Raw genomic sequence first — 25926 nt, 5'->3', positions numbered from 1 at the left:
ACTTCTGCCTGTAAAAGTCAACACTGATGAGAATATGCTCAGGAGCACCTCGGACCCAGGAGCTCTCTGGAGGGAGTGTGACAGATTCTATTGTAAGGCCATGACTAACTTGCCACAGAATCCCCATGGCCACATATTTAGTCGTGTCTGGACCCAAATGCTGGAGGGACTGAGGGCCCCTCTCCTGCCACATCCAAACCAAAGTCACAAAGATTTTGCTCAGAGTTCCTCACTGTGCTAGACTAGGGAAAGCCACCATGTCTGGAGCAGAGACTGATGATGCACACATGAACACCAGGCCCTGCAGTGTCAGTGCCAAGGATGCCCACAGACTCAGAGCCCACGAAGCACACCAACACCCGTGCACCTCAGCCCCTCCACAGGTTGAGACACAATCACATTTCTCACAAGATTCTGCTTCTTTGTAGACCTCCAGCTAGAATCTTGTGGCCCTTTGGCTGAGGTGTGTGTGTGGGGGGCTCCCAGCTCTCCCAGCTCGCCCAGACCCTCTACCCTCAGCCCACCCTGCCAATCACAGGCAGCAGTCCCAGAGACTGCCCAGAGCAATACTTTTGTTTTGTTTTTAACCAGGATTGACAAGGCAACACAGGGGCAAAGTTGTAATGTTTTATTTTGGCATAAGTTTAATATGTAGCAGATGGCTCAAGGAATTTCTGTTTTTTAAATCTAGCTTTTCCAGGATGAGACTTTTCACTTTTATGTTTGGAGTAGCTTAGGGAACAGAGGCTTTCCTGGCAGCGCTGGTGTGTTCACTGCTCAGGGAAGTCCTGAGGCACGCTATCTGAGACCCTGTCCAGGCTTGCCAACTAACTGTCCAGCGATGGCCTTTCACCCTTCACTCACTGTTTTCAGTTGTTAGGCCTTTCAGTGTCCCTGAAGCCACAGTGCCCAGCCTTTGCCTCTCTTGATTTTCAGGCTGTTGAGTTGGTCCCTTGTCCCCTCTGGTTGATTGGTTTGGTGTTTCCTTATGTTCTGCCTGCCTTAGACTACAGTGTGCATCCCAGCATCTGTACCCACTGTGCTCTTGGTCAAGGTGCTGTGCTGGCCTCTTAAGACCCCCTCAAGAGAAGTGATTGATGCTTCATGATTCGCTGAATCCTTTATGGGGGAGACCCTTGGAATATGGATCTTCATTAATCATCTCCCTCCTTACCTGGATTTTACCACTGGAGTTTTCAGCCTCATTTCCTGTCAAAGCAGGAATAGCTTTGTCTTTTTCCTGCCAGCATGTCTGTTTGTTGATTCATGAGTTGAATTCTTGTTACAATCTCATCATCTAATAGCCTGTGTTAGATTCCATTTCTCTCATCATACTTGTTGGTTACGTTTTTACAGATTTTTAGCTGCATTAATTTTGAAGAATAAGAACATGGGGTCCTTGTTCTATAACTGTTAAATTTTGTTTGACTTTATACTGGCTGGAGTGTGGCATTGGCCCAGGGCAGTCACTTGGAACACAGAACAGCACACAAACCACAGGAAAGAGACATTCAGTAGAGAGCTGTGTGTTGAGAACAGGGAGGACTGGGCAGTCAGGAATTTTGCAAACAGTATTTCATGACCAGGTGACAATACCTCACTTGATACTGACATGCCCTGTTCTTGGACTAATGACCTAGACTGGAAGACAGCATTTGAGATCTTTGCAAAAGAAGAAGAAAAAAAACCCCTTTTTTTCTTATTTTTGTTCTTGACTATGCTGAATCTGCCCACTCCCCCACCCCCTCACACACACTTTAAAAGGTGGCACATACTCGGAGGCCTTGGTGCATTTGTCTTGTGATCCTACAACTACTGCTTACTGACTTTTACTAAGGAGCATCCGGACAAACACTGGAGGCCCTTTCAGGGGGTCCTGTACCACATTTCCCAGCGGAGGGTCTGCTTTCCTGAATTTTCCTACCTGAGAGGTTGGAAAGATCGTTGCTCTTCGTAGAGGAGGCTTGTACTATGTGTAGTCTTCATTTGGAGAATCAGAGACCTTGTTTGACAATTGTAATTTTGTGCATATCCTAGCCCCCACCCTTTGCAAATATGATATTAACCTCAGGCAGAGGTATCTGCTTGCTGAAGAAAATGCAGACATTTTAAAAAATTATTTGAATATTTTTTATATATGTGGATGTTGGTGTGACGGCACAAATGTGGAGGTGAAAGGGTGCCTTTGCGGAGTTGGTTTTCTCCTACCTTTTTGTGAATCTTGGGGATTGAACTCAGGAGGTTGGGATTGCAGGGTGAGAGTCTTTACCTGGGGAGCCATCTTGTGGACCCGGAAACAAATCTCTCTAGAGGTGATTTCCACTGTTCATCTTTTGCCTGCCCTCATGCTGGGGATGAAACCCAGTGCCTTGCCTGTGGCAGGCAAGTGCTCTGCTACTAACCTCTAGCTGCAGTTACCACTGTTCACTTTAGGAATCCGGTCTGGAACTCTCATACGATTTAGGTTATAAAGGCAGAATCTGGAGATTTCCCATATTTTCTTTCTACATTTACGTCACCTGTGAAACTTACTATCTTTTAAAATCCCTTAATCCTGCCTACTTTATCACCACCCCTGCTACTTAAAGTTTCAGTTCAGAATTGTGTATCTACACACACCCTTGTGAGCAGAATATGCATGTCATAACACAGTCTACCTGACTATCTACTAGATATTTGCCTGAAGGAGGTTCCGTCGATGGCTGACAGCCTATATAACATCCGGCTTCTGAGGGAGTTTTCCAACGAACATCTGAACAAGTGTTTCTATCTCACCCTGGAGGACATGCTGTATGCTCCCCTAGTGCTGAAGGTAAAGCTACCATCAGACATGTGCTTAAAACCAGCTGCTTTTGAGCAGGTCCTTACTGTGTCTGGGTTGTTGTGTTTTGTTTTAGCCGAACGTTATGGTTTTTATTGCTGAGCTCTTCTGGTGGTTTGAGAACGTTAAACCAGATTTCGTGCAGCCCCGAGATATTCAAGAACTGAAGGATGGTGAGTGGTGACTGAGTGATCATAGCGTTTTCTTGAAAGCCCAGAGGATTGAGGAAGCCCATATAACTATAAAGGCCAAGGTGCCCTTTCCTGTCTTTTCATGTTCCAGTCTGTGTTGTCTTTATATTAGGTATTTGTAATAGTCTTCGAGGGTCAGCCTATGGCTTCACCTGTTAAAACCAATTTTGAGAAGTTTGGTTTTAAGTAGAAGTTGGGTTGTTTTTATGGTTATAAAAGCTACAGGTTTTCTGTTTCCTGCTGATACTCTAACTATAAATAATAGATGTATTTCTGTGCAATTGTCATTTCTGCAGCTAAAGCAGTGTTGCAGCAGAAGAACAGCCGGCCTCCTGTCCCCATCTCCAATGCAACCAAACGTAGTTTCCTGGGTAGCCCTGCTGCCATGAGCCCCGCTGACCTGCCAGCACCCACTCAGCCTCTCTCTGAAGGCAGCCATCGGTACCACCTCCACTCGGAGGAGCCCGAGTGTCTGTGAGTCTGTCATACTGCTTTTGGGGTCAGTTTGCCATCCTGTTTTCCTTCTTATAGAGGCCAAAACTATTTGTTGAAGTAGGTAATGCGGAAAGTACCTGAATATCTTCTGCAGCTGGCTGTCCTCCTGTCTGTTCCAGGGTTTTAAAATAAGAGTATTCATTTATACAATTTAAATTAAATTAATCAAAACAGTTTAAATACATTAAACTGTAGTATAGAAAGGAGATTTCTCAGCTGTGCAGTGGTGGTGCACACCTTTAATCCCAGCACTCGGGAGACAGAGGCAGGCAGATCTCTGTGCATTCGAGGCCAGCCTGGTCTGCAGAGCAAGTTTCAGGACAATCAAGACTATTTAACAGAGAAACCCTGTCTCGGGAGACAAAAAAGGAGTTGTCTCTTCACAGTGATACAGCTTCATGAGTGGTCTAATGAGAAGAGTCTGAGCTCTGAAATGTAATCTGATTGAGGATGCTCACCTTGATCAGTACTGGTTCGTCTACTTCAGTGAGCAACGGCTTTCACAATGAGACAGTAAATGGAACTCTTGAGTGTTTTTTGAGAACTGATTTTGTCAGTAAGACTTAGAATTTAGCTGACTGGATCCTGGTTGATTGGCTACAACCAGGCCAATGGGCGTGTGGGATGAGGATGAGAGAGCTCTTTTCAGAGGGGGTTTGAGCCGCTTGTATGGAAGGAGAGTCTGAGAGAGTATTTTCAAATGGAAACATAGTTTTAAAATGTTCAGCTTTCTGATACTGGCACTAAGGATGCTAGAGGGTTGGACCAGGAAGAGAGTGTTCAGAGGACACGAAGTATGTCAGGTGGTACTTGGAGTGTTAAGGGCTGAGACTCACTGACAGGATCAGATCTTTGGAGCGGAAATGGAATGCTGTGTATGGCTCAGAGCCCTTGGGTACAGATGATGGCTGAGATGTGATAGCATCTCAAGGGCAGAGCTGCACAGTCGCGTGGCTCCTTATGTGAGTACCTGGGTATTCTTGCTGCAGTCCTTGCATTCAGTCCTGGTTCTGGATCTTTATGGTCAGATCTAGTACATGCAGCTTGTATGTGTGCATGGAAGTTGGTTAAAGCAGCATCGGTATCACATGTGCACTGGCTCAGCGACCTTTTCTACCTAACAGTGACTGTGAAGTTTTCTCATTCATCAGTCTCTTCCTTTGAGCAGCTGTACACTGTAATACATTCTGGTTCTATTCTGTTTAGTTTTTGCTGGTCGTTGTGCTATGGGTGGTTTGTAACCTTTACCTCTGCCGGGAAGTCTTCTCCTGCCTCTGCTGGGCTCCTCTGGGGTCCCTACGTCTTTCACCCTTTCTGTGCAGTTTGCTCCTTTTGTCTCCTTCTCTACCTGTGTCTCCTCCATCTCTGAAGAACCTTTCCCTGTCTTTGTCTTTTGGGCTTAACCATATAGTAACTACAGCCCTGGGTATGCCTCTGTGATTCCTGCCCACACTTTATTACTGTCCCTTAGCCAAGTTCTTCCCCAAAGTGAAATAGCAAAATAGCTACGCTGCAGTGTGTGTTTCCTGTTGGGCCAGCTAGTGCCAGCCCCCATGGTTGGATGTCAGGCTACTGTAGCTGTGTGGGACAGTGCTCACCTGGTCAGTGCTTGTGCAGCACACATTGGTCTCTTGTGAGTGAGTGTCCTTATGGAGTGTCCTTATTCAACTTGTGATTGAAGAAGTAGAAAAGGTGTGAATAGTTGTAGATTTTCTGTGTCTGTTTCCTTGTTGTTCTGTAAAATGTGGATATGTTCTCCCGGCTCTGTGGGAATGCCCTACTTGTCCATGTAGGCTCATGCTCATACTCAGCACTTTCAGTTAGTTTGTATAGTGGAATCATCTTTGTGCTCTTTCTGTTTACTTTTGTGTTTTAGAGACAGGGTTTCACTATATAGCCTTAGATGGCCTAGAACTTGCTATGTAGATCAGGCTGGCCAAGAATTCAGGGATCTGACTGCCTGTGTCTCCCAAGTGCTGGGATTAAAGGTATGTGCCACTACTGCCTGGCTTGTGAGTGTGACATTTTCATATATACATATGCATTGTCTCTACCCCCACTCCCGTCCCCTTGTTGGTCTCTTTTGTGGTAGTCACTTGAGTTTTTATGTCAGATGCTGCAGCCAGAGTTGTATGATCTCTGTTTGCAGCTTTGGGATTTGTGAATGTTTGTGTTTGTGCACGTGTATGTATGTACCTGTACAAGGAGGACAGAAGTTGATGTTGGTGTTTTTCTTGATCACACTCTACCTTATCTTTTGAGATAAGGTCTCTTAAGCTCACTGGTTTGGCTAGACTAACTGGTCAACAAGCCTCTCTAGTGCAAGGATTGCAGATACATGTTGCTCTGCCTGGCTTTTTTAGATGGGTACTGGCAGTTGAACTTGCATGGCAAACACTTTACCAACTGAGCTATCTCTCCAGTCCAATTTTGAAATTTTTATCTCAGATTCAAAACTTTGTTGGTTTTCTTTTGGTTCAGTTTTATGGGAACTGTTTTCTCAGAGAAAACTGTTTACTCCCAGCTTAGTACAAGTGTATAATGGTTTCTGTTACTTGTATGTGTTTGCCTTTTACTTTCATATTGATTGATTGTGTATATGAATTTGTGTATGTGTGTGTATTTATGATTACACACATACCATAGCATCCATATGGAAGTCAGGACAACTTATAGGAATAAGTTCTCTCCTTCTACTATGTGTGACCTAGCAATAGAGTTTAGGCTGTCAGGTTTTCTCTGCCAGTGCCCTGCTCAGCTGAGCCATCTTGCCACCCTCTGCTTTTGCTTTAGAACTTGAAGAAGTTTGATAAACTCATTATTTTCTCTGAATTATTTTTATTTAGTGGGAAAGGAGCTTCCACATTTAGTCCGTCCCATCCTTTGTTGCCACTGAGGCAGAAACAGCAAAAAGTGTCACAGGCAGAGGACGTCCCCGGTGAGAGCATGATTCGCTTCTATTTTCCCTTTTGATACTTTTTACTTTCATAGTTTAGTAAAATAATATTACTCAAAATTGAATGATCTTGATCTAATATGTATCCATTTTAGTTAATAATAGCAGGAAATTTTTTTCTGATATATATATATATATATATATATATATATATATATATATATATATATATAAAAGATTTATTTTATGTATGAATACTCTGCCTGCATGTATACCTGCAGGCCAGAAGAGGGCATCAGATCCCATTATAGATGGTTGTGAGCCACCATGTGGTTGCTGGGAATTGAACCCAGGACCTTGAGCTCTCTCCAGCCCTAGCAGGATAAATTTTGGCTTGTATTGCTACAGCTCAGAATTCATAGTCTTGTGGTATAAATGTCATTTCAAATCTGCTAAGTTCTGCCCAGCATCCTAAGCACTCTGCACTGACTGCACTGTTCTTCACTTGCTGGAGTAGCTGGAAGTTGCACTCTTCTGGTTATCTGCTTTCCTGAGTGCCCTTGTGGACTGAGTTAGGGTTTATTATCCAGAGAAATGGCTGTTACATTAAAAGAATTTACAAGTGGTACAGAGTTGGTCCCTTAACATTGACTGTGCTTATTTCCTCCAAACTGCAGATCAGCGACACAGATCGAATTCTTTAACTCGGGTTGATGGTCAGCCACGAGGTGCAGTAGTAGCATGGCCAGATAAAAAAAACAGGTGAGTAACTTGGGACTGTTTCTAATTAGGTGTCGTTTAGACTAAGCAACAGTTCTCAGATGTGTTTCAGGGACCCTTAAAGATTTGCTAAGCTGCTTCAGAGAGCTGGCAGCCAGTGTTTTTGCAACAGTGCCAGTATATGCTTGCTCTGTTCTGTGCTCGGCCTCTTCTATGAGCCACTGTGTACTTGCAGAGTGGCTCTGTGATTTGTGATGTCCCAGCAATAGAGGGAGATGTGAGAGTCTGCCAGATGTCAGAGAGGTCTGTAGTAGCAGTAGTGCCACCTCCACTATAGGTCTTTTATTATTATTATTTAAAATACACACACACGTGTGTTTTATATATTATTATTTTTCAAGTTCCTTGTGATATTTACTCAGGGTTTAAAAAGTATCTGAGCTTTCATTTGTAGTGTTTAGTAAATCAAGGATCATTGAAATTTTGTTCACTTTAAAGGGCATGTGAAGGGGTGCTGGGAACAAAATGTTTGAGTCGCCTCTGGTGCTCTTTTGCCCTAGAGCATTTATTTATATAATTCTTGTTCGTGGAAGATTGGTATTCTCCCTCTCTCTTCATACCTTGGACTCCTCTCCCTCAGGATTTAAACAGTGAGTTTCTCCCCTTGTTTCAGGCCTGTGTCCCAGCCAACACCCTTTGCTCTCCATCATGCTGCAAGTTGTGATGTGGACCCCAGCTCTGGTGACAGTATCAGCTTGGCCCGCTCTATCAGCAAAGATAGCTTGGCATCCAACATTATCCACCTTACCCCACAGAATCAACCCCATCCTTCAGCTGGAAAGACCAACGGGAAAAGCCTCCTAAGCAATGTCAACATTGAGGATGAGGAGGAAGAACTTGTGGCCATCATCAGGACAGATATATCTCCTCATTCCCCAGAGATCCCCAGGACCTCACCTCAGGCCCCAGGCCTGGTAGCAAGTGTCAGGTCTCCCCAGAGACAGGTTGACACTCTGGAGAGTAAGCCTGACAGTTTTTATTTAGAGCCCCTGATGCCAGCAGTACTTCGGCCAGCCAAAGAGAAACAGATTATCACTAAGGAAGATGAGCTTGGAGAAGGGAGGCCAAGGACCACCATGTCTAAGAGGCCTAGTGAGGGCTCCCAGCCTCTGGTACGGAAGAAAGTGACTGGTAACCATGGCAGTCGTGACCTGAACAGAACTTTCACCCCAATTCCTTGTTCAGAATTTGCTGCAAGCATTGATCCTGCAGAGGTAGGACCACAGTCAGCAGAAGCTGCAGGAGAAGGGCAGCCTCTGGCCATGGCTAGATTTGATCCGTTACCTCAGGGACAGACTGCTGATGGCTTCTTCCTCCATGTAGGCAGGGCTGAGGAAGATGAAGGGAGGTGGTATGTTGGTTCACAGAGCCCCAGCTCCCATGACTCAGAACCCTGGACTATCCTGAGACAGGACTCCGACTCTGATGTGGTAGACGTAGAGGATGCAGAGCAGGATTTCATTGGTGAGGACCATCCTGTGGTTATCCCCAGATACGCTGGTGAGGAAGAATCAGCCAAACTACAAGAGGATATGAAGGTGAAAGAACACGAAGACAAGGATGATGCCAGCGGCCGATCAAGCCCATGTCTGAGTACGACCTCTCAGCTCAGCAGCATGTCCATGGCGAGTGGCAGTGTAAAGATGACCAGCTTTGCCGAAAGGAAGCTCCAGCGGCTCAACAGCTGTGAGACCAAGTCCAGCACCAGCAGCTCCCAGAAGACCACCCCAGATGCATCTGAAAGCTGCCCAGCTCCTCTGACGACATGGCGCCAGAAGAGGGAGCAGAGCCCTGGCAGGCACAGCAAGGACCCTGCCAGTCTTCTGGCTTCTGAGCTGGTGCAGCTACACATGCAGCTAGAGGAAAAGCGCAGGGCTATTGAAGCCCAGAAGAAAAAGATGGAGGCGCTGTCTGCGCGGCAGCGTTTGAAACTGGGCAAGGCAGCCTTTCTGCATGTTGTGAAGAAGGGGAAGGCTGATGGGGCCCCACAGCCACTGAGGCCCGAACACTTCACACAGCACAATGGGGAGGACTTGGATGATAGCACTTGTAAAACTGAAGGATTCCTCGTCAAAGAAGATCAAAGAGATCTCGGTGAGTCTCAGGATATGGCATTTGTCCAGCTGCATAAACCCAGGGACCCAGCTTCTCTGCATGATGGCGGCGAGAAGCACAGAGGGATTTCCACTGCTCTCCTAGAGGACAGTGTCGGCGAGGTAGATGTGACTGAGTGTGACCTGTCTATCGAAAAGCTGAATGAGACCATCAGTACACTGCAGCAGGCTATACTGAAGATCTCCCAGCAGCAGGAGCAACTTCTCATGAAGTCTCCCACAGTGCCAACACCAGGCGCTAAAAATAACTGCCAGGACCAAAAGGTAAAGGCCCCAGTCCACTTTGTTGAGCCACTCTCTCCAACTGGTGTGCCTGGCCACCGCAAACCCCCGCGGCTTGGCCAAGGCCGGAACTCCCGTCCGGGAAGACCAGCTGAATTGAAGGTTCCAAAAGACAGACAGCAGAGTTGTTCCCGGAGCAAAACCCCAACACCCAGTATGGAGACACTCCCACATCCTCGATCTTTGCCCCCAAGCACCCATCCACGGTCGCCCTCCGACCCAGGTGGGGAACCCCCTGAGAAGTGTCTCTTTGACAGTTACAGGCTCCATGATGAGAGTAACCATCGGATATTGGTTCAGTCCTCTTGCAAAGATGCAAACATTGTATCAGAACAGATGAACTTTAAAGAGGGTCTGGATACAAGTGTGAAAGAGGCGGGGCTGAGCTCCTCTGCCATCTCAGGCAAAGAACACACCCTGATGGAAGAGCCGTTGAGGAGCAAGGCCAGCCTCATTGAGGTGGACCTCTCTGACCTGAAGGCCCCTGACGAGGATGGGGAGGTGGTTGGCCATGAAAGCTCAGCAGAGCTTGGTGGAGATGGCGACCAGAAGCCTGGTGTTGGTTTCTTCTTCAAGGTGAGTGGTCATGAGGTGTGCTTATATCACCTCGCATATGAGGGCCTCTCAAGAACTCCTGTTCTAAGCTGACTCCATAAAAAGTCAGGGGAGAAACATGTTTAACTTTGTGGGTACAGAAGCCTCCATCCTGAGGGTCAGATGTTACAGGCAGCACACCCTAGAACCTGATAATTTTCATGGGTCTTGAAATACTTGATTTTTGGATGACATTTTGGTAAAAAGTGCTCAGAACTTGAAAACTGTACAAAGACATCCAGGCCAGATACGACCTGCGTGCTGCACTTTGCCCACCCCTGGCATGGAAGCCTGGCTGCAGAGAAGCTTTACAAATACCTCTGCTTCTCTGCCCTACACTTTCTCAGAGGTGCAGAGAAGTGTGGGTTCCGGGGTTGCTCTTGTGTCCTAACCATTCTCTTTTCTCCTGACCGTATGGCATAGTCTCAGCCTTATAAGGCTCACATTTTATTGATATTTGTGGTTGTGTGTGTGTGTGTGTGAGAGAGAGAGAGACAGAGAGTGTGAGGTTGATATTGGGTGTCTTCCTTGATTGTTCTCCACCCTATGTATTAGACGTGATAGGATGAGTTCAGGGTAATATGTCCATAGACCCTTATATACTAAGGCAAGGTGTCTTACAGAATGCAGAGCTTACCATTTTAGTCAGCTTGGCTAGCTAGTTTGCTGTACAAGTTCCCTATCTCTACATCTCATTGGGATTACAGGCAGGCTGTCTTTCCTGCCTGACCTTTTTGTGGGTTCTGAGGATCTGAACTCAGATCCTCATGCTTGCCCAGCAAACATTTTCTCTGCTGAGCCATCTCTTCATTCCCATTTGTTCTTTGTATGGTATGAATGCAGTCACATTGCCATTAGCTCAGTTTGTGGAGAAATGTGTGGTTTTGCAGGGCAACTGAATTTGGTGCAGGCCATGTGGAAGGTTGTCTAACTGAGGCCGTTTTGATGGGTTGGACTTCTTTCTGTTTGTGTCACAGTTATGCACATATGTTAAGCTCATTCATTAATTAAGGTGTCAGAGCTGGGTGTGGTAGTGCATGCCTTTGGCAAGCAGAGGCAGACAGATCACTGAGTCTGAACCCAGCTTGGTTTGCATGGAGAGGCCAAAACAGGCTACATAGATCCTGTCTCCCTCTCTCCCAAAGAAGTTAGATTTTCTAAGTGTATGTTACAGTCTGTACTTGATCGAGGTAAGCCTAGATTGGATAGTTTAAGGGGTTTCTTGTATTGTCACTGACTGTAAAGTGATGGGTTTTGTAGGATGAACAGAAAGCAGAAGATGAGCTTGCTAAGAAGAGGGCAGCCTTCCTTCTGAAACAGCAGCGCAAGGCTGAAGAGGCTCGTGCGCGCAAGCAGCAGCTGGAGGCTGAAGTGGAGCTCAAGCGAGATGAAGCCCGGTAAACTCTTCCTCAGCAGCCTCCAGCTGTGTCCAGTGGGACAGCATAGCCATGCCTATAGATGGTATACAGGGCCAGATTGGCACACCCAAGTTGGGATAGCATCTCACAGCCCCTTCACTCATTCCTCATTCCTGCTCTTGCCACTTACCATTTACTAGCCATGACAGTACACATCTGCACAGCTATCACGTCAGATAATTCCTTTGGATGATGCTTAGTTTTCAGCCCTATGAGTCCTGTAAGTGTGTAGCACAGGAAATAAGTTGTCTGTGGTCCCAGCGCTCTTCAGAGAGTCTACCAGGTGATACAGTCCCATCCTACCCCTTTCACCACTGTCTCTTGCTCCTATACTCCCAGAGCTCTAGTAATCTGCTGTGGGAACCACAGAGAAGTACCCTGGGGAGAACTGCAGGAGGTGGGGTCAGAATGTCTCTGACCCAGTCTCTTGTGAATCTATTTTGCTCTTAGGCGTAAGGCTGAAGAGGATCGACTACGGAAGGAGGAGGAAAAGGCCCGGCGAGAGCTTATTAAACAGGAATACTTGCGGAGGAAGCAGCAGCAGGCCTTGGAGGAGCAAGGACTTGGCAAACCTAAATCGAAGCCTAAAAAGCCTCGGCCAAAGTCAGTTCACCGAGAAGAGTCCTGTAGTGACTCTGGAACCAAGTGTTCCTCCACCCGTAAGCAGCCTCATCCAGCACCCACGCTGCATTTGCTGTTTAGTGCTCGGCTTCTTTATCTCCTTGTAATTTCTCAAGACCTGAGTGAGGCGGGCAGGGTAATGGGGGATTATCCCTTCAAACAGGCTTAAGAAGTTGAGACCAAATGTGATGCTTTGAGATAGCTAGGGGCATCCAGGGTTTGGGCCAGAGAGTTGGCTGGGTTTGCAGAGGGAAGCTCCGTGCCACAGTGAGTTATGGCAGCAGGGATGGGCCTGGTAAAGGTCTTCACAGTCTGCCACTTTCTTGTCCCTGCAGCTGATAACTTGAGTCGCACACACTCTGGCTCCAGCCTGTCCTTGGCATCTGCAGCAACAACAGAACCTGAGAGTGTTCATTCAGGGGGCACACCTTCTCACCGGTAAGGAGGCCAAGCAGCTATGGTATCTCAGTGCTCTAGCCAAGAGAAAGAGAGAACCCTCCAGATTTAAGCTGAAGGAGAGATGTTTTGTAACCAATTCCACAGTGTTTAGGAAGAAATCAAATCTACCTCCCCACTAGGACTTGGCAGCTTCTGTCACATCCCCCCTCATTCTTTCCCCTTGGCATCTCTGTGAGGTGTGCACTTGTTGTTGCACAGGAGTAAGTGGGTGACACCCAGCCCCATCACCCACATACTTCATTGTGTATCTCATACCATCGTACTTGTCAAATCATCATTTTTTCTGATCCCAATCTGTCTAGTCCTCTGTCATCTGTCCCCCATAACTAACACCAGCCTGGATCTGGTTAATTCAGGACTGTCCACCATTTCTTCTGATCTTGACAGTTTTGCAGCCTCCTCGTCCATCCCCCCCAATGGAGTCACATGGTCTCAACTGAAGTGTGAATATCTTTCTCAGGTTGTAGGCAGGCAGGACCCAATGCTTTTGGGATATTTGGATCATTAAAAGTGGTGTTTCCAGCCATGCCGTGGTGGTGCACACCTTTAATCCCAGCACTTGGGAGGCAGAGGCAGGCGGATCTCTGTGTGTTTGAGGCCAGCCTGGTCTACAGAGTGAGTTCCAGAACAGAACAGGCTCCAAAGCTACACAGAGAAACCCTGTCTTGGGGGGGGGGGAACAAAAGTTTTTAAAAAAGTGGTATTTTGTTTTCCACAAGCTGTTGAACCGTCCCCTTTGCGTTACAAAGTAATTTTACAGGTGCTGTGGGTGCCTGTCCAGACATCAGTGCATTTTTACTGCAGGTTTAAGAATCCCTGCATGTTTCTGACTTCTTGTTGTGGCCAGGGTTCACATGAATGATATCATATATTGGCATCTGTGAATGCTGTCTGTGAAGAGGCATTTTCCTGCCTCCTTAGTGTCTAGTGGCTTTTTGTAGCCCAGAATTTGTGGAGGACTCCTGGAGAATCTTGAATAGTGCTTTAGTTTTTTTCTGGAAGTTGGTTACCCAGCTTAATTCTACTCTCAGTCCTGTCAGCGTGCCGTGCCGAGAGAACATCAGCCTACCTTTAAGCAGTTTTCTCAGTCTTCAGTGTTGGTATTTACTGTTTGATATAGCATCTCTGCATGTGTAGCCCAGACCTGCCAGGAATCAGAGAGTATCTGAGGCATGAGTTTTCAGACTAGCCCCACAGTGCTCCCTACTGTGCTCCCCACTGTGCTCCCTCCTTCCCTGGGTCTCATCACTTATTTGACAGCTGTTAGTCACTTGTGCTTTGTCCTCTGTTCTTGAGCCTGCATCATCACTCCCTGCACTCTCTGGTGGCGCCCTCTAGAAATAGCTAATAAAATCTTAGCAGGTCCTCCACCTTCACAGGAAGGCCCTGTTGCAGCAGTGGGCATGCTTCTTGCCTTGGTGGTACAGGTGGCCATGGTAGTAGAAGAGCATGGTACAGCTAGAACATCTTGTCATTTTCTACCTGCAGAGTTGAATCACTGGAAGCCTTACCCATCCTGAGCCGCAACCCCAGTAGGAGCACAGACCGAGACTGGGAAACTGCATCGGCAGCTTCTTCTTTGGCCTCTGTGGCCGAGTACACAGGTAACAGCCACACACCCTCTTTAGAGTATATTGGGCACAGGGGCACCCAAGTATAACACTCCTTAAAATACATCTTTATTTTGACCAAAAGGTATTTTTTGAAATTAAGTATTTATCCAGTGTCAGAGCTGTATCTAAATGCCAGGTATCTATAGCAGGGAGGCCCTGACCTGTCCTCACATTTGTCTCATGGGCAGTAAATAATGCCAAGTCCCTACTACTTTTTAGGAGAGAGCTAAAGCAGGATCACACATCCTGGGCACTTGGAACCTTAGGTTTTCAGGTTTTTGGGTTTGTAATTTATATAATAAAAAGACTCAAGCCAGAGAGTAGCTACAGTTACTTTAATCTGCCTCTTTTTTTTTAAATTTATAATTGCAAATTCTTTTGAGTAGATTTGAAGAGGTCTTTATGATCTGTTTTCAAAAATCATAACTGTCCATGATTGAAGCTTTCTGTATTTTTCTGCTGAGAAAAGTGTTGCCCTTTTGTGTGTGTTTGACCTTTGTTATTAATTTTGCAAATTTTGATTTGGTTTCCTTAGGTCCTAAACTCTTTAAGGAGCCCAGTAGTAAATCAAACAAACCAATTATTCACAATGCCATCTCTCACTGCTGTCTGGCTGGAAAAGTGAATGAACCTCACAAGAATTCAATATTGGAGGCAAGTGTTAAATTTCTTTTATTTAGAATAAAAGGTGCGTATAGATTACAATTCTATTAGCCCTTGGTGTTTGCTCAGAGAGCTGTGTTCTCTTTCTCTTATTTTAAGCTACCCTGTTACTGAATAGCCATGGAGTCTTTTTCTCCTGATTACCAGGGAGTAGAGGATGTGTCCTGAGGCCTAAACACAGAGTTCTTATAGGGACCAGGCTTGGGGGCCTCACAGAAGACGGAATTTTGAAAGGTGGAGAAAGATGGAGCTTTGCTACATTAAAAATTCAGTTAATGGTTGGGTTTTTTTTTTTGTTTTTTTTTGAGACAGGGTTTCACTGGGGTTTTGGAGCCTGTCCTGGAACTAGCTCTTCTAGACCAGGCTGGTCTCGAACTCACAGAGATTCGCCTGCCTCTGCCTCCCGAGTGCTGGGATTAAAGGCGTGCGCCACCACCGCCCGGCTCAGTTAATGGTTTTATGTGGGACAAAGCTAAACATAAGGCTTTCTAGCTGGGGAAGAAGACACTTTTGTTTGTGGTCTCCATGGTATGTGGGCTCTGAGAGGGCCAGGACACTGGTCTGATGGTACACATTCCTGTGGGGGAATATATGGATATGTTGTTTGTGGCAGGGTTTTGGTGGTGGTGGTGTAGCAGTGGAACCCAGAGCTTTATGCTGGCATATACACAAGTACCCTGCTGTCAAGCACATTCTCCCCCAAGAGTAGATCAGGTGTTTTTAAGTGAAGAGCAAGTATAAATAGTTTGGTGTACTTGAGACAGAAAGGAAGCAGGTGACCCTGCTGTCCTGCTAGTGAGTGCCCATGGTTGGAGACAGGCATTAGAGAGAAGGGCAGGCCTTGGAAGCACTTTGGGCACCTGAGTCACCAAGAGCGTAAAAGATGTGTCAGGTGAAATATGGCTTGTCTTTACTGTGTTGTCACCTTCCCTTCTAGGTTTGGGTATAGTAGCTCATGTCTATAATCTCAGCACTTAGAGGCTGAGGCAGGAGGATTACTGTGAGTTTGAGGTTAGCCTGATTGTAGTATAAGACTTTGTCTCAAAAGAACAAGGAAAGGTAGTAGCATTACCAAATGTAAGGGTGCAGAAGGCAATGAAAAAGTGCGGATCGGAGTCAGGGTTTGACATGCTTTCCATTTGGGAGCTTTCAGTCTGGGTGGTGAGGAGGGAGGCCCACATCTGCACAGTGAGTGCTTACAGAGTGATATTGGCGAACAGTGTGCAGTGACCAGGGAGGACAGGTACATCGAGTGGGCTACTATCTAGGGTGGTGGAATCCATATTGGCTTTGTGGGTCATGCAAGAAGAAAGCCAGGCTTGAGAGGTGAGTGTGGACATCTGATTCCATCAGACTTGGATTCACAGCGTTTGGGTTTCAGACAGCAAGCAAAGTAATGGAAAAAGTACAGCAGCAGCAGCAGGGCCTGGGTAGAGCTTCCCTAGGCACAGTGCCCAGAGGTTGAGCCCATAGGTCTTCAGAACAGCAGTTGCAGGAAAGACAGGGTGTGCAGTTCAAGGGCAGGTGAGAGAGGGACTCTGGGTTCAGGATCTGCTGGGCCTCTGTGAGTCAAAGCAAGACCAAGACTGGCTTAACCCTGAGTAAAATGATGGTATGGATATGAGCAAAGGAAGACAAGAACTGATTGACCCCTCAGAGGGTCAGAGAGCAGATGAATGAGGAGCAGGGCCTCTGGAGGGAGCTTCTGCCTACCTTTAGAGGGCAGAGCCTGGAGAGCGACCTGATTTCATAGGGAGCAGATGACACCTGAGTTAGGAGTGACTTTGGGTCCTGCCTGTAACAGAGCAGGTGCTATGCTGGCTCAGGGCACAGTTAGTGGAGGGGGAATGGTAGAGTTCTCTGAACCGTAAGCTGACCTTGAGCAAGATGCATACCCAGGGTCTCTGGCTGTAGACACCTGAAAATTAGGGATGAGTTCTAGTATGGTTCCTTAACTTGGCAGGAATGGAATTCTTGTAAGAGAAAGCTATGAAAGCAAGTGGCCCCATATTTGAGGGGGGTTTATGAATGTGTTGCTGACCTTGGGGTACCAGAAAAATACAAAACAGTGTTCTGTCTTTCATCAGAAATTGTGTTTTAGTATTTACTACCAAGCCCTCTTCCTCATTTGCTTGTTTTTAGTAGTAAAATTGGTACCCCTGGAAGAATTTGTTTTCTCCCACCACCCACCCCTCTATCTCTTTTGCATTCCCCCTTTCTCCTTCTCCCTTCTCCTCTCTTCTTGTCTCTTTTTATATATAATCTTAAAATATTTTCTTTGAGAATTTCATACAGTGTATTTTGATTATACCACTTCTCACCCCACATTTCATCCCAATTCCACCTCTTCCTTCTCCCTCTTCTTTGAATATCCCACTGAGTCTAATCAGTGTTTTCCATGTGTGCATGGCCATGGTGCCATCACTAGAGCACGAGCAACCTTCAGTGGCTACACCCGTAAAGGAAAATGACTATATTCCAGCTGTCATCACTGACTGATAGCGCCTTAGCTAGAAGTTGAGTCTTGTGAGTTCCTTTCTATTCATGCTGGAATGTTGACTGGCTTGATCTTGATCTATCAGAAAATATTTGGTTGCTCCCCTAATAGTCTTGCCACTGTTCCATCAGTGGGCACATCTTGCCCTGTAGGTTGGTATTAAAGCATCCAGTTCCAGCACTGAGTAAGACCATTAAGGTCTTTTCTTCCCCAATGACCAGTAGCATCTCCTAGCACAATGAAAGCTATCCAGCAGGGAGGAAGTTTTCTTTATTTCAGTTTATTTATTTCTGTTTATTGCTTTATTTCCATGCAATCAAAGTATGTTGTGTCGTCAGCAGTTAAGGTCTTATTGTCTAGTTATAGTAGGCAACCAGGACAATGGCAACAGGCTGTGTTTTGAGGTCTTTGGGACCCTTGATCATATACTTGTAAGGAAGTATTCCATGCCTGGCACAGATTTTTTGTTTGTTTAATAATGCATGTGTTTTTGGGAGCAACATTGTCCACGCATGCATGGTACCTCTACTCCTTTAAAACAAAAGTCGTGTTTTCTAATTAACATACAAATTAGTGGGTTTCAGTAAGGCTTTGCTGTATGTCTTTACTTTTTTTTTTCTTCTTAATTAAAGACTGGGGAGATGGGTCAGAAGTTAAGAGCACTTTTTTGTTCTTATAGAGAACCTGAGTTCAGTTCCCTGCACCTACATGATAGCTTTCAACCATCTGTAACTCTGATTCCCAGGGACCCAATACTCCTTGGATACCAGACATACATATGGTACACATGCGTACATGTATACAAACAAAACACTCATACACATTATTTTTTTTATTAGAACAGCACATGGTTGTAGCTGTGTAGCCTTATATTTGCTTCTTCTCTTCTCTGATGGTCTTTGTCTATCTTGGTGTTTACCATACCACGTGTTTTGAAGTGCTTTGAAGTCAGATATAAGGTACCTTCTTTTTTTATTCAGGATTGCTTTTTTATCTAGGGTCTTTGGTACTTCCATATGAATTTTAAGATTATTTGTAGATGGAAGTTTCTGTCTTGCCTGGTCCCTCAGCTGTTCAGTCTCAAAGAAACACACAGAGGCTTATATTAATTATAAACTGTTTGGCCTCTTAGCTCATGCTTATTATTAACTAGCTCGTTAACTTAAATTAACCCATAATTCTTGTCTATGTTTAGCCACATGGCTTGGTACCTTTTATGAGTGAGGCATTTTTTATCATACTTCCTTTGTGTCTGGTGACTTTGTCTCTGCCTTTCCTCTTCCCAGAATTCTCCTAGTCTGGTCACTCACCTATACTTCCTGCCTGGCTACTGGCCAATCAGCATTTTATTAAACTAATATGAGTGACAAATATTTACAGTGTACAAGAGCATTATCCCACAGTAATTATGTTTTCTATTTCTGTGGAAAGTGTCACTGGAGTGTTGATTGGAATTGCATTGAATCTGTTTTTGGTAGGATGGCCACTCTCACAGTGTTAATCCTACCGCCAATCCAGGAGCAAAGAAGGGCTTTCATCTCTGTTATTTTTATGTTTCTTCTTTGATGTCTTAAGGGTTTTTTGTTGTTTGTTTGTTTGTTTTTATAGAGCTCTTTTGTTTGTTTGTTTGTTTGTTTGTTTGAGACATGGTTTCTCTGTGTAACCCTGACTGTCCTAGAACTCATTCTGTAGACCAGGCTGGCCTTGAATTTGGAGTGCTCTGTCTGCCTCTGCTTCCTGAGTGCTGGGATTAAAGGCATGTGCCACCACACTTTTTTTTAGAAATAGGTGCTATTAGATACTTACTGCCTTGAAATAATACCTCCCATTAGGCAGTTATGGTGACCTGGGATGTCATTCTGTGTTTCCCTCTCCTCCCATTCCCCAGGAGCTGGAGAAATGTGATGCCAACCATTACATCATTCTGTTTCGAGATGCGGGGTGCCAGTTCAGGGCGCTGTACTGCTACCAACCCGACACTGAAGAAATCTACAAACTCACTGGCACAGGGCCAAAGAGTATCACCAAGAAGATGATTGACAAACTGTATAAATACAGCTCAGACCGAAAGCAGTTTAACCTGATCCCAGCCAAGACCATGTCCGTCAGCGTGGATGCACTCACAATCCATAACCACTTGTGGCAGCCCAAGCGGCCCACAGTGCCAAAGAAGACCCAGACTCGTAAGTGACCATGGCAACCAGGACTGAGAGGATGTGCTGACGGGATTCTTATTTATTATCTTCATTCATTCGGTACGAAATGTGAGGAGCCACAGACAGTGTTTACAGAGGTTCCTACAGAACAGAGAAGATCCTCTCACCCCTGCACACATGGACGCTGGGCACGGAGAATACAGGAGTGAGTGCTGTTTTTCATGGGCACAGCTGCTGTCGCCCTGCTGACCGCCGAGATCCCCAGAATAAGGGACATCGTGGAGTGAGGTCCTGGGCTGTGAACCCTCACTTGAAGTTCTTCAGGATAAGTTAAATGTGATCTGCTCTCTGGCCTCCCTTCACCCACCCCTTTGCACATTGCCTGATGCCCCATGTTGGCCAGCTGTAATCGTGCGTGATTATAGGGCCGAGGCTTGTTCTCGGGTCAGGGTGTTTGAATGTCTTCATAAAAGGAGTTCGTATGGGAAATCTTTTTCATTTTAGAAATTGTATGATATTTATTGACTGTGTCTACTGCCAACCTTTATATCCAGTTCTAAGATTTCTGAAAAAAAAAAAATCCTGTTCCTTGCTGCTCAGAAAAAGTTTACTGAAAATATCAGTTCACTAAAAGCACTGAAATCAGCAAAGTTTGTCTTCTGCTAAAATGACGTTTACATATTTGGAGTGATTATTTCTGCCACACAGTTGGGAGGGTTGTGGGGTACTGCTAGCTGATGCTGGCCTCATTGGAAGCAGGCAGCCTTAGCCAGCTTCAACCACCACTGGTTAGGTCTGGGAATGTGCTTATTTGTTCACTTTAATAAAGGCAGATTTTGGTATAGTAGTGTACTCTCCCCCTTTGGCCGCCGGCTCCTTTGTGGTGCTGTCATGTCCTGGCTTGCCTACCATAGTTCTTGCTTCTGGAGGAGCACATACTCAGCCGGGTGTGCAGTCTCAGGTGAGGTTGGTAATTCTTCTTTGTTGCCTCTTTAAAAACTTGGTTATTTGCAGTTATTTCAGAATGGTGTAGCTGCTTCGGGTCCTTTTCCCCGGGTCCCTGTGGTGACTTCGTCAGAACAGACATTCCTGGGGAGCAGAGGTGCCCAGCGATGGATCAGTTGTGAGAAGACCCTGGAGCCACGTTTAGTTTTGCACATTTCTTTTTGAGAGTGTTACTTGAATCTGAACTGCAGGAGGGAAGCGAAGGTAATGGAGGAAAGTTAGACAAGTGTTGGCCACCCAGGCAGACAGGAAAGGAGCCTGGGACAGAAACCAGAGGAGGTGAGGTTGTCATCTTCCTCTTCATCCAGTCGGGGTGGCATCGTGTTGTACGAGCATTAAAGTCTGGCCGCCTGTCACCAGCTGTCCCCTGTGTGTCTTCATTTCTCACTGTGCACTTGATGTTATATTTATTTTAAGAAAGCACTGAAATGTAATAAAGTAATAAGCTGGCTTTCTGTTAACCATGTGTGTGGTTGTCACGACTCCTTCTGCTGATAGTGTATCCAGGTCCTGGCCTCCAGGGCTGCACATGACTTTTGTGTTGCCTTGGAATTTGATTATTTTTCATGAAGCACTGGAAGATCCATTGTAGAGGCAGGAAGCTGCATATCTATGCAGCTTGTGCTGTGATGGGGCAGCATGGCCTGCCTGGAGACCGTCTCAGAACGCAGAGTTTGGACGAGAAGTACAGCACCTTAGGTGTCAGGCAGCAGTTCTCTAGACCATGTGGCGTGACAGCTAAGATGCACCCCTGCCTTCTGTACACCATGGCACAACAGTGGGTTTTATTAGGATGTTTCAGGTACAAGGCTGTGGTGGGGATCTGAGGCCTTCTGGCTGCAGCAGGCTCTGCTTACACGCACTGCTTTCTGAGTCCTCCAGTGTGTGGGTGCCTACCGTGCCTTCACCAACTGTGCTGGGAAGGCTGCTCATCTCACATTGCCTCTCAGGCCTCCAGCATCATGAAGACCAGGTGTTGTACTGGTTCCTGCTGGGACTTCATGCAGGAGGTGTCGAGTGATTCAGTGCATGATGACTCGTGGATCCCAAGGAGCACAGGATGGGTGGTATTTAAAAAAAGCTCAGAAGTAGATGTGCAGACACATGGTGAGTGAGGGGACCTGTGCAGGTGTCCATGTGTGCACACAAGCATCTGCAGGCACGTGTGTGTAGACATGGGGTGTACCTATATGTGGATATGGGAGTATGTGCACATGGCCTGTGTACACACATGTGAATGTGTGTATGCATGCCAAAGATATTATTTTTAGTGTGACCTTTTGACCTGATGATCTAAGTATATTCCTGCAATGCATTCCTGCAGTGCAATCTCTAGTTAGATTTTTCAGGCCCAGATTTCTTTAGGCAATATTAAACAATAACATAAAATTTACTTCTAGATTGTTTGAAACTATGATTGTTATTTTGAACAAGAAAGTATTAAAATAATTTTTTCTGTTAAAAGTTAGTTGACTTGGGTAAACCTTTGCAGATTGATTTTGGTTGATTCTGGTTTTAGTGAAATGGTTTTGGTCTTGGAGACTTGAGCCTGTCTGTGGTCTCATTTTATGGTTGGATACCTATGTTCAGTGCCACGTGTGGAAAGCTAATGCTGTCTCCAGTGTTGTGGCTGTGGCCAAGTCACCAGCCCTAGCTGGGAAGCAGTCATGCCCAGCACCCTCTTATTTCTCACTGATTTCTTTGCAATAAGCTTGTACCTTGCGGGCGTGGGGTCTTTCCTGGTGTCTGAGGTGCAATTCTTGAGGGCGTTTCTGCTATCTGTTGTCGTTGGTGTTCTATGCTTTGTGTTGCTGTGATAAATCAAAAACCATGATCAATAAAAACCACAACCAAATCAACTTGGGAAAGAAAGGGTTTGTTTGGCTTGCAGATTACAGTTCACCACTGGGGGACACCAACTGAAGCGGAGACAGTGGGGTAATGCCACTTCATCTCCCCCCCCACCCCCCCCACCCCCCGCTCACTCTGCTGCCTTTACCAATCAAGAAAATGCCACACAGACATCCCTAGGCCAGCCTGATGGAGGCAGTTCCTCAATGGGGATTGTCTCCTCCCAGGTATTCCTAGGTTTGTGTTGGCAGCCCTATGACAACCTACAAAACTGTGAAAGGTGTTCCCTGTGTCATTGTGTGTCCCATCCGCAGGCCCGTGCTATGGGCAGAGTTAGGGATTTCAGAGCTGTGACCAAAGTGTCCCTGACAAACTTGGGCTCCTTCATGGACCTTAGTGTATGATGATAGGTTCCTCCCTTCGCCCCTCAGCCCTCACACTGTTTGCCAGGGGTTTGACCTGGAAAGATTTGGCAAGGCAGTCACCCATCCGAGGTCTCTGAATAGTGTTTGCTTTTCCCATCATTCCCTGAGTAATAAGGAGGTACCATAGCCAAACCTGAGTGATGGGGATGAGTATCTGAGCCCAGGCTGCACTCCACGAGTGGTTCACATCAGAGTAGTGTCTCTCCAGTTAAGGTGGGTAGTCCAGACCTAGCTGCAGTCTGGTAGCACCTTCCGTGAGAAGGGAAACCCACACCAGCCTTGGTCTGAAATCTGTTGCCTGAGGTAAGGTCCTGGCTGGTGTTCACACGTAAGCTTCAGAGAGTAGGGTACCTGTCCCTACACCAAGACAAGATCCATGGTATCCCAGGTTTGTGTCCTTGCTGGAAATGATCCTGTCTTGTTTTCTGGTATAGAGAGAAACAATCATGCCACAGGCAGGAGAACAATCCCTTAGGTTTGTGGCGGTTTCTTACATGTTTGATTATATGGGCCTGTGGGACTCCTGTGCAGCCACTGCCAATAGTTCTAGAAGGCCACAAAGCTGGGAGGCCTGAGAGGGTGGCCCTGTGCTTGATTTGTGGGGATCAGGGAACAGCCAAGCTCTGCGATCTAGAGCTTGTGTGTCTTTGTGGTTATTTTCAGTTGAACTGACACAGCTATTGTTTCCAAAAGACAACTTGGTTTTAGTTGCTATTCTGGGCCTGTAGTCCAAGGTAGACCTTCCTAAAGGGAATGGAACACCCTGGCAGTGCCGTGTGCATTCTCACGAGGTGCTCGCTGTAATCATCTTCGTCACTCCTGTGTACCTTACTCTTGGGCTATATTCAGTAGTAAAGGTTGTGGCAGGCTTCAGTGCCTACCTACCGGCCCACTCACACCAGTAACCCCTCCCCTTCCCTCCTCCCCCTGCCATTGCCACAGTGTTGAGCTTGGAATAAAAACTTGTGGTGCTGCTGTTTCACGATGGCATTTAAGTCATATTTCTGTGTGCTTCTTCAAGTCAAGTGATTGGCTCACAAGTATGCCTGTTTCCTGTTTCTTGTCCCTGGAGGGCAGACCCTGGCAGGAACAGTGCTCTGGGAGGACGTAGCCCCTGCTGGGTAACAGTGGGTCCTGTCCCTACTCTTGGACTTGTGGTGCTAGGTATTGCGTCAGATGAAGGTGCCGTTTGCTATTGCTCTGGGGTTGTTTATGCTTTAAAGCTCCAGGAGTCCCTGTTGAGCTGGTTGATGACCACTGGGTACGGGGACATCTCTCTTTGTCACTTGTCAGTCATGAGTGGATGGTCAATAAAAGGTAGCTAAACTTGTGTCGGGTGAACTCCAGGAAGCAGCTGCTTGCCTCGGTACCTGAGTACAGGAGTCCTTCAGGAAGGCTGTAGGTCCTGGGAGAGCAGGGATCATGCCCTTAGCAACTTCATATGCAGGCATGCTGGGACAGTGAAATCAGAGAGAGCAGTCACTTTGCTGATGTTATCTGTGGACCTGCTGTGGGGGTGGACATGGACCCAGGTTCTCTGGGGTGATAGGTCTGCTCTGTGAGACTGACAGTCTGCCTGCAGTGCTCCCAGGGGTACTAGCGGGCTGATAGTCGTCCCTCTACCCAAACTCCCACACAGCTGTCTGCCTCCTTCCCCACAGCTGCAGTCCTGTTCATGGTCCTGGCATACTTTGCCTAGAGCTACAGAAGTAGATAGGGCCTCCGTCTCTGGGTATCTGGGGGCAAATGAGAGGCCTCTTGAACCAGGTGGTGTTGATGCCATCCCGGCCCACTTTGGAGTGGTTTTCCCTGCCCTAGATCGTAGCTGCAAGGATTGAATAATAAGCCCAGTTTCCAGGATGTTGTGAGCTACCTGACATGAGTGTTGGGAACCAAACTTGGGTCCTTTGGAAGAGCAGCAAGCTCTTGGCCATCTCACCAGCCCCTTGGGTTTACTTTAAGAAATGACATTCATTGAAGGTATTCAACAGGCACAAGCCAGAGCATCTCCGCCTTCTTGAGTGCTGCCAGGTGCTTGGCATTCTTTCTTGGACTGTCTCTGGTGCTACCCAGGATGCCACGTGAGCATGCCACTACGCACCAGCACCAAGTTGGCGCTTCACAGCCAACCCTTTTGCCTATAGGTAGGATGGAGGTAAAGAGTGGCTGCTACCCCAGGAGGAGATGCCTGTGAGGCTTGAGGCTTCCTGCCCCTAAGAGGGAAAAGTAGCCAGCACATAAAACAAGCAGTAGACTTTGAGGCCTGATGTGCCATCATTCAGGTTTTATAGTAGAGAGGAGACATCTCCGACCACCTGGGGAAGCAGGAAGGGAGGAGCCATTGGCCTCTGACTTCCTGATGAGAAAAGTCTGGAGGATTTCACAGGAGGGCCCCACAAGCCCTGCCCCTGCTGCATGGGCCTCTGGGCCTAGTTAGTCTGGTGCTGGCCCACAGTGGGCTCATGGGAGTCCTGGAGGGGCCAGACTTTGGAGCAACCTGAGTTATCTGTTCAGCCAGACTGAACGCTCCTCTGTGAGATTGCAGTTTCTTTGGCCCCTTTTCACTCCTTTCTTCCTCAAAGGAGTTCTTCAGAGAACAGAGGCTGGAGCCTTCCATTGTGTGCACAGCAGACAAGTTAAGCTGTGGCTTTCTAGAAACTTAGATAAGGTCTCACTGTCAACCCTGCCTGACCCTGAAACTCACTGTGTGCACCAGATGACTTTAAATGAACTGACCTACCTTTTATGTGCTGGGGTTAAAGGCATGCACCATCGGACTTGGTCTGTCGTATTTAAAACACTTAAAAAATGTATTGTGTAAGCTGGGTGGTGGTGGCACACAACTTTAATCCCAGCACTCAGGAAGCAGAGGCAAGTGGATCTCTGTGAGTTCAAGGCCAGCCTGGTCTACAGAGTGACCTTTATAAGGGCCCTGGGGATCAAACTCAGGCCGTCATGCTTGCACAGCAATGCTGTTACCCCTGAGCCATCCCAAACTGTCTTGTTTATTGTTTGGGGTACACACTGTTTTCTTGCCTTGACGGG

The 25926-nt window shown here is 46.6% G+C and overlaps 1 protein-coding gene across 3 annotated transcripts in view; it reads left to right on the top strand.

The window, feature by feature from the left end:
- Positions 1 to 22464, top strand: part of Camsap1 (calmodulin regulated spectrin associated protein 1) — a 68477-nt gene extending 46013 nt beyond the window's left edge. For all 3 annotated transcript variants that reach the window (XM_075985449.1, XM_075985447.1, XM_075985450.1), the window contains 12 exons: positions 2673 to 2812; positions 2898 to 2994; positions 3309 to 3486; positions 6354 to 6445; positions 7081 to 7165; positions 7797 to 10155; positions 11434 to 11570; positions 12042 to 12250; positions 12548 to 12650; positions 14160 to 14275; positions 14820 to 14938; positions 19333 to 22464. In XM_075985449.1, coding sequence (XP_075841564.1) covers positions 2673 to 2812; positions 2898 to 2994; positions 3309 to 3486; positions 6354 to 6445; positions 7081 to 7165; positions 7797 to 10155; positions 11434 to 11570; positions 12042 to 12250; positions 12548 to 12650; positions 14160 to 14275; positions 14820 to 14938; positions 19333 to 19635 — 3938 coding nt within the window. In that variant the 3' untranslated portion in view covers positions 19636 to 22464. The remainder of the gene's footprint in view (positions 1 to 2672; positions 2813 to 2897; positions 2995 to 3308; positions 3487 to 6353; positions 6446 to 7080; positions 7166 to 7796; positions 10156 to 11433; positions 11571 to 12041; positions 12251 to 12547; positions 12651 to 14159; positions 14276 to 14819; positions 14939 to 19332) is intronic.
- The last annotated feature ends 3462 nt before the right edge of the window (positions 22465 to 25926 follow it).

Source organism: Microtus pennsylvanicus, chromosome 9 (genome assembly GCF_037038515.1).
Source record: "Microtus pennsylvanicus isolate mMicPen1 chromosome 9, mMicPen1.hap1, whole genome shotgun sequence".
NCBI classification, from domain to species: Eukaryota; Metazoa; Chordata; class Mammalia; order Rodentia; family Cricetidae; genus Microtus; species Microtus pennsylvanicus.
Note: the sequence above shows the minus strand (reverse complement) of the source record. Positions and strands in the feature narration are given on the sequence as shown.